This window comes from Phaseolus vulgaris, chromosome 3, assembly GCF_000499845.2.
Source record: "Phaseolus vulgaris cultivar G19833 chromosome 3, P. vulgaris v2.0, whole genome shotgun sequence".
Classification (NCBI taxonomy): domain Eukaryota; kingdom Viridiplantae; phylum Streptophyta; class Magnoliopsida; order Fabales; family Fabaceae; genus Phaseolus; species Phaseolus vulgaris.
In genome coordinates, this window is record NC_023757.2 from 46,225,599 (window position 1) to 46,233,832 (window position 8,234).

Consider the following 8,234-nt stretch of genomic DNA (forward strand, 5'->3'; position numbering starts at 1 on the left):
TTATCAAAAAATAATATATCTATATATATGTTAGTTTATTTTAAGAATGTTAAAATCTCATTTTTCACATTTTTGCCAATTTTTAAAATCTCATTAAAGTAAAGTGAGAATAGGACAATTAGTTCAAAATTAAACAAACCCAATTACATTGAATCAAATGATATGGTAGGTTATTTTCTTAGAAATTATTCGATTAATCCAATATTTTTTTATCAATAATAAATAAAATAAATTAAATAGAATATTTGAGTGATGCTTCAACCTACATACACACAGGAGAGACCATATGCCTCCGACCAAACTCAAAATAAACCAACAACGTAGCAACACAAAAAAATACTATAGACACTCTATGCACTCTATGTATGAGTTGACTTGTAAGTTGAAACCTAATTGTCCAACAACAAAAAGATTTATCGTGCCAACCAAAAAATAATTAAGAACTTGGGCCAAGAACAAATAAGAGATGAATCGTTCCATGATAGCACATTGCTTTTCTTGCAGCAGTGATAGCCTGAAAGCCAAACAATAACATCTAGGTTCACCACTGTTACATGTGTATAAACTATCTATGCCACTACATCTAATTCTTGAGCTGATCAGAACAACAAACTTCCCATTTTACTCTCCAACAGAAAACACATTAGCTGCTTGCTTGTGTTGAGAACCAACTGATTTACAAAAAATAACCTACCACCACTTTGTATTCTCCGATTCAATTGGCCACACCAGAAAAAATGGCCTAAAACTGCTGATACAGGGAATACAGTAACAACACTTGTCTTTGACCTAGAGGAAAAGATGGCTGTATGAACTCTTGAATATAACCTTTGAAAGTGGACCAAAATGAAATACAACTTAAATTGGTTTGCTTGATTCCTTGCTTAGCCACTTCTGATTAGCAGCTCCAATTCAGCATCTAGGCTACAACTTGCTTAACTCCCAATTCTGCTGCTTACTGCAGTCCCCTATCCATTCTTTGACTTAGATTATCACTCACTGTTGCCTTCTATGGTTCCAAAGCACTGTTAAGTTAAAATGTAACACCGGTTTGAGATTCCAAAAACTGCACCGAATATGCAGTATTGTGTTTGTTGGTGGTTTGACCATGGCGGCTCACCTGAGCGATCGGAGCTCATAGGCAGCTTGCAAGCCAAGGTCAAGGCATTTCCATTCAATTTCAGCCAATTTCCGTGCTTTTCTTTCTCAGTAAGTACAATTATTTTTCGTTTCTGCGATTCAGCAGCATTTGCAACTACATGTCCTAAATTGCTTTTGTTGCTGTTGAATTGAGGAAAACTGAGTTTAGAATCATCATTTCTTTTCCCGTGCAACCATCGTTCTGTTGGATTTGTATACTTCAAACATACACTCCGACAAATGCATTCAGATAGGGTTTAGGTTCCTCCAGAGTTGCTTCATTGAATTCCTCTTAATTTCAATCCCCTGAATGTGATGTGCGTGCTACTACCATACCCTATTTATATTTCGCGGCATTATTATTGTATCACCTATTGGAATACAAATGCACTAATCTAACTTGAAAAGAAGAAAAATGTAATTAAGCTTTGAAATATAATTTATAATCAATACTTGGAATTCATTTATATCGTTCTCTACACTATTTTTTCATAAATCAAAATTTTATTTATAAAGTACTAGAAATACTAGGTCAAAGTTCATGCATATATCATTTGTGACATCTTTACTTCATATAACTTACAAGATAAAAAAGATAGAAAGAATTCATTTTCTTGTAAGCTAAAAAGAAATAACTATATATCGATCTCGATATTAGTGAAAACTAATAATATCTAAAATCTAATTATTGTTTTTATCACATTCCATAAACATGTGACATCAAAGAGATTATGCTTAAAGATTATGCATAAAAAATATAAAAATATAAAAATTGCATAAAAGAGACCATAACTGATATAAAACTCTACTTGTTCAAAGCACGTGGTTAAAACTGGGCAAGTTTAAGCAGATCATTATAACCCAATGACTTATCCATATAGAATTACAATGTTCAAGTTGCAGAAAGCAGATTAATCGAGGGGATTTAGAACAAGCAGACACCTATCATCACATGCTCATTACAGAATTTGAAGGACTAAGTAGAGAAGTCGTTGTCATAAGTGCAGACTCCACAGACGTGCATATATTAGGTGCAGATGAGAGATTGCAGTTTTCATAATTAATAGAAATTATTATAGTACATTACAACATCTAGTGCGCGTGTATATATGTATATTACGTTGGTGATACTAGCTATACATATATACGGATATGTGTGGTGGGCGTATATTCTTGAAGCTAAGTGGTTTGCAGAATCAAATGCGTTAATTCTAGGAGGACAATGAAGCTCCATTACAATTTGTTTTGATCAAAATTAAAGATTAGTACAGCTTCACTACCGTGAAAGAGAAGGTCAGCGTATCATCAGAAACCCCAAGGAACTTTGCGAAAAAAACTTGTTAAGTGGAGAATAATTACAAGCCAGCAGTGACATTAAGTTTATGCAATATTTAAATCTAGTCTGCGCCGGAAACCTATGCAGCCTATAATCGAACCTACACTAATTTATCATTTGCTCCATAAACGACTAAATATATATAATTATGTCACAACTCTAATTAGCCCCACAAACTAATTAAAAATGAGTTAACGATCGACTTGGAAGATGAAAAGCTATTCGGCCTAAAAAATAAGGGGCCTAATATTTAATGATCAAAATCAGTAAAGCATAATTTCCCTGTTAACTAGCCAGTGTAACAAGTTTTACCCACTGAAGCTTATAGATTTAATTACAGTTGTGCAAAATAGACGAACCATAATAAAGGGTGCAAGTTTTTCACTACGTGAAGACCAATTATTACTATACCAGTAGTATCCTGTGTCCCCCATGCATTGGATCACTTCCTTTCTCCAGATCCGAATTGAAAGACAACACATATATCATATACTGTGTGTGTGTTTAGGGTGGAGGTGTTTGGTTTCAAGTGTGCGTAGGTCACCATTTGATGACCGAAGTTAATTTCAGGTTGTAGTGTAAATTCCCCAATAAGATCAGGCAGTGATGCATGACTCTTTTTTTTCTTTACCAGGATCATAGATACTACCTAAAGCTAGTAGCTAGCAGAAGTCAAAACTGGACTTCAAAAATTCCAATATTACAATTATTCAGGCACTATAATGATCAGAAAATAGAGCCCAATCGGTACTGAAGTTAATGTTGGAGAGGGTAATCACCAATTTTAACTTCCATAGATCCAAGTAAAAAAATATAGAGAAGCATATATGCATGACCTAAAAGCATACATACATACATATATATATATATATATTATATTCATGATCACTATCCGTGGGACATAAGAATAATACGAAGAAGGCAAAGATTTAATTTCAGATATTAACTTTATTTTTGTGAATATACACACACATGCAGGAAAGGGTTATAAAATTAAGACCGTACATGTCAGCCTTATATTTATCACTGAATCCCTAGTTTAATTATTTGTATACAGAAAACCAAAACACGAATTATAAATTTAATCCTAAGCTTGTGAAAGAAGCAAGGTGGTGTATTTAAAAATAGAGATGCCATAAAAAGGCACAGAAATAAAGGAGTCGGGGAAGGGGTTGCTGGTTATGGGGTTGTGACTCACTAGTTATTGCTTTGCTTTATGTCGAAACGACAGGTCCTTGAAACATGTAGCTAGGTAAGTGCAAGTGATGTTAATAATTAAAAGGCAAATACTCAAACAGAACATATAATTAACACAAGCTACTAATTAATTAAATTATACAGTAGTAGTGTTCATTATAATAATGGAGAAGGAAATAAAGAGATGAAATGAGACAGAAACCCGCCACATAATCATGATCTCATACCATATCGTAGTATCCATTGATTAACATCAGCAGCAGAAGAGGAAGAAGAGAAAATTAATTATAGTATTTATGTAGTCCATGAATGTGCTGACCTTGTAATAACATACAGTAATCCCTTGAAGAAATCGTTGATGGATGAAGATGGATCTGGAGAGAAAGAAGAAACTCAAAAAGGTGGTGGACGTGAAGCGGCGTTTCCCGCCCAACCCTCCCCGGGTAACTGAACGTTCTGCATATTCAGAGGTAAGTTGAAGAAGGGAAGTCCCGAAGAAGGTTCGGGGAAAGAGTTGTTATTGTTATTGTTGCTGTTGTTATTTCCAACGCCATGAGACGACGTCGTAGCAGGTGGCTGAATCTGAAGCTGTTCTTCTTCGTCTAATGGTAGCCTCTCGTAGGCTACGTTCGTGAACGACGCGGCGATGACGATCACCGGCCCCGCTGCGGTCAGCTCTCCAACCACGTTTCCTCCCACGACCTGGCCCTGCCCTCCGGCGAGGTAGATAGTCAGACTTGTCGCCCCAGGCGGAGCCGGCGGCGGGAGGAAGGAGCCGGAGAGGGAAAGAATCTCGAAGCGGCCGTGGAGCGTTACGACGGCGCCTGCAGCAGCGGGCTGGCGGAGGCTGACATTAGTGACGGTGCCGCTGCCGCTGAGGATGCAGATCCCACGCTGGCGGCGGCGCGCGTAGGTGGTGACGCAGTCGAAAACGTCGGAGCCGCTTCCGACCTCGAGGATATGCGCGCGGAGCGTGTTGGCGCTCTCCCGCGTGATTATCACCGGCGGCTTCGGCCTGTTCTTGGATCCCGGCGGCCTGCCACGTGGACGCCGACCGACCACGTCACCGGGACCCGCTGAAACTAGCTCCAATCCTTGGCTTTGGTCATCGTCTTCGAACGGCAAGCTTCCGCGGTTCGGCGGCGGCGTCTCTTGGTCCTCCGAATCGCGATGGAGCTGCTGCAAGTGCAAGTCCGGTCTGTGAAGGTTTTGAACAAAGCGTGAAGCGCTTCCTAAATCCAAACCAGCCATAGACACATCCAAGAGAGAGAGAGAACGATATATAAATATAAATAGACACACAGCTTATAAAAAAAAGGGTTATATTATAAGATAGGAAAAAAAAAACAGAAAACAAGGAAAACACAAATGATTATATTATGGAGAAAGAAAGAAATATAGTTAATGAATAGTAGAGATTTTTATTTATTTTTGTGTTGAGCTAAGAACAGTGTTGGTTTGTTTATGGTTATTTTAAGGTAAGTGGTGTGAGTGTGTGGAAACAGAAGGAAGGAAAAGAAAGAAGAAGAAAAGGAGATGGATGGGGTGGGTTTTGAAAAGAAAGATAGAGTGCAGAGAAAGAAAAGGGAAGAAGAAGAAGAAGAAGAAGAGAAGAGAGAAAGAATGGGAGAGAGAATTGAAATGTGGTTGAAGGAGAAGCAAAGGACTCACGATGCAGTCATTTGTGTGGGCAAACAAAAGTTTAAATTAATAATAATAGGCATATGTACTATAAAATATAACAATTAGTTGAGGGAAATCTTTTTAACACACTTGCTCCAATGTGTATGTCACTCCCGTTAGAAGAGCGTGGCGGCAACGCGATCTTAACTTAATTACACTTAATTAAGTCAACATTTCTACCATCAATTATTGGTTAGGTTTTCTATGGGCGTTATATCAATATGGCCATATACCCCTTTCCGTTACATTTTTTCTTTCAATATAGTTTAGGTTCTTTACAACATTTTCCTTTTACAAATTTCATTGATTAAATTCTATAAAATAAAGATTAAAAAAATATGACAATTAATTTCAGTTAAATTAAATATTATAAACTTGATCCATTGTCACAAAAAAATTATAAACCATTTTTTTTTGAGACATTTTAATCTAGTTGTTAACTTGATAAAATATATTATTAGCACGTAATAGCCTATCATGTAATGAATAAATCTATCAGTTTTAAAAATAAGATAAGTTTGGACATTCTTCTTAAATGAACATTGACACTCATATGATATTTGTAAGACACGTATCCGTGAAGTACCCAATTCAAAAAGTATTTGTTAGATTTTGTCTAATACGATTCTAACACAATTTTAAAAAGGAAGAAAACATTAATTTTCTCAAAATTCTAACTTTATTGTATAAATTGTTATTATGATTATAAAAATAAGAAACAAATCCTTGTGAATCAATCATAAAAAACATATTTTTCTTCAAAAAATAATCTAAAACAAACTTGTGCATAAAAATCTTTATTGTCAATTTATATAATTTATAATTATATAATATATAGATCCGTGTTTCCGTGTCCTACATTTTAAAGATTTTATTTATCTCCGTATCCGTATCCGTGTCGTATCAGTGTTCGTGTCAGTGTCTGTACTACATACCATCTTATCTTATTTTGTTTGCTTTTTAAAATACATGGGCTCACTATTAACATTTTTTTATGCATTATAAAAAACCCATTTTTTTTATCAGCGAAAAAACCCAAATTACTAATAGTTTAATAATTATCATTCTTTCCTAAATACCATCGCTGGTAAGAAAAAAATATTTCTTATTTTTTTATTAATTATTTTCTTTTGTTCGTTAGTTTACATAGTCTTTTAAATTTCTCTTATTTATTCTTCTAAATTAATGATTTATTTTTGCTATAATACTCATTATAATTTTTAGTTTTTCTACTAAATAGTTGTCAGATTTACTTCATAAGGGGCCTCGTGGGTAATTTCCACATTATTGAAGTTGTTTTTTTTCTACTGAGGTAATCAATGCACAGATGACAACGTTGTAGTTGTTAATGTACTATATAGTTGGGATAAAATTAACTATTAATTAAATATTTAATAAAAAACTATTTATTAATGAGGAAAGTAAAAAGTTCAGCTTATTTTAAAAGGACTTATCCATGTACGTACCAAAATAAAAAAAAGTTAGATAAGAAAAGCGTATAGCTAGTGAGTTTTATAACAATAACCCTATCAAACAACTTAACATCACTCAGGTAAAGAACTAAATAGATTATATATATATATATATATATATTATTTATTGGGTTTTAAATTAAAATGATTTTATTATATGCATGTTCTTAAAAGTTAAATTGAAGGGCCACCATTTGATGCAAGTACTTGACAGAACTAAGAGTTAGTTGGATTTCGTAAACAACAAAAGTTATTTTAATTAAAAAATGTACATGTAGAATATGATTAAAAAAGCAAAGAACAAAATCAAGGTAAAAAAATTAACTATTCCCTTCAAAATGTAAATGAAGGAAAAGAATGAGAAAAGTTTAAATTGTTTGTTTTGTTGTCGGACGAAAAGAGTAAAATAAAAAATTATTATCCTATGATTCTTGCCATTATTATTATAATATCTAATTGTAGTCTACCATTTTTATTTAATAGCTCGATCGCAATAGAGTAAACCCGGATCAGTAAGCAATAAATTCAGATCCTATTATAATAGGTTTTATCTGGTTCCTATATTTTATAGCACTTACTCTTTTCAGGCAAACACTAAGCTGTGAACAATAGCCAAACTCTTTCTATTTTAAGGGAATTTTACAATTTTTAAAACATTATATTAAATTATTATTATTATTTTAAATAATAATATAATTTAAATTTAATGCATTTTAAATTTTTTATTGGGATAAAATATTTCAGTCATTACTAAATACAAACAAATTTAAGTATCAAAAAGGCTGGTTATTAATTATTAACAAAGATATTAATTGTGGTATTCAAAATAGAAAAATACAAACTTTGGAGATTATATCAAATTAATTGAGATTTAAAAGATAATAGACAACTAATTTATAAAATACATACATCTCTAACAAGGATCTCAACTAATACATTTCAACTTGAATGTATTTGTTTGAAATTATCTAAACTTTCAACCAAAACAATTAATATTATAATAGGTATTGGTTGATAATTTTTTCTTTTTCAAATTTATTAAAGTTTTTTGAAATCATATTTGTAAAAAAAATCATGTTATAGTTGATATTGTTTTAAGTTAATGTTAACTGAAATTATTTAAACGGGGCAGTTGACTTTTCTTTATTAATGTAGCCGAACAATTTTCCCATTAACATTGGTAAAAAGTTTTCTTGTTGATATTAAAATTTTCTTTTAGCAAAATATTGACAGAGAATAGTATATATCAATGATAAAAGAAAATCACACTTGTAAAGAAAAAATCTTCCTAATATTGAATGAGAAAATTTTAACTAATATCGAATAAAAAATAATAATAATCTAAAAAGAATAATTTTAAAAATTTAAATGATAAAATTATTCTTATTAACATCAATAATAAAATT

General features: G+C 32.8%; 1 protein-coding gene across 1 annotated transcript; it reads right to left on the reverse strand.

Annotated features, from left to right (window-relative positions):
* Positions 1-3,763: 3,763 nt before the first annotated feature.
* Positions 3,764-5,377, reverse strand: LOC137808182 (AT-hook motif nuclear-localized protein 23-like). Its single transcript, XM_068609162.1, has one exon. It carries the CDS (start codon positions 4,922-4,924, stop codon positions 4,067-4,069), a length of 858 nt encoding a protein of 285 aa, XP_068465263.1. The 5' UTR covers positions 4,925-5,377; the 3' UTR covers positions 3,764-4,066.
* Positions 5,378-8,234: the final 2,857 nt, after the last annotated feature.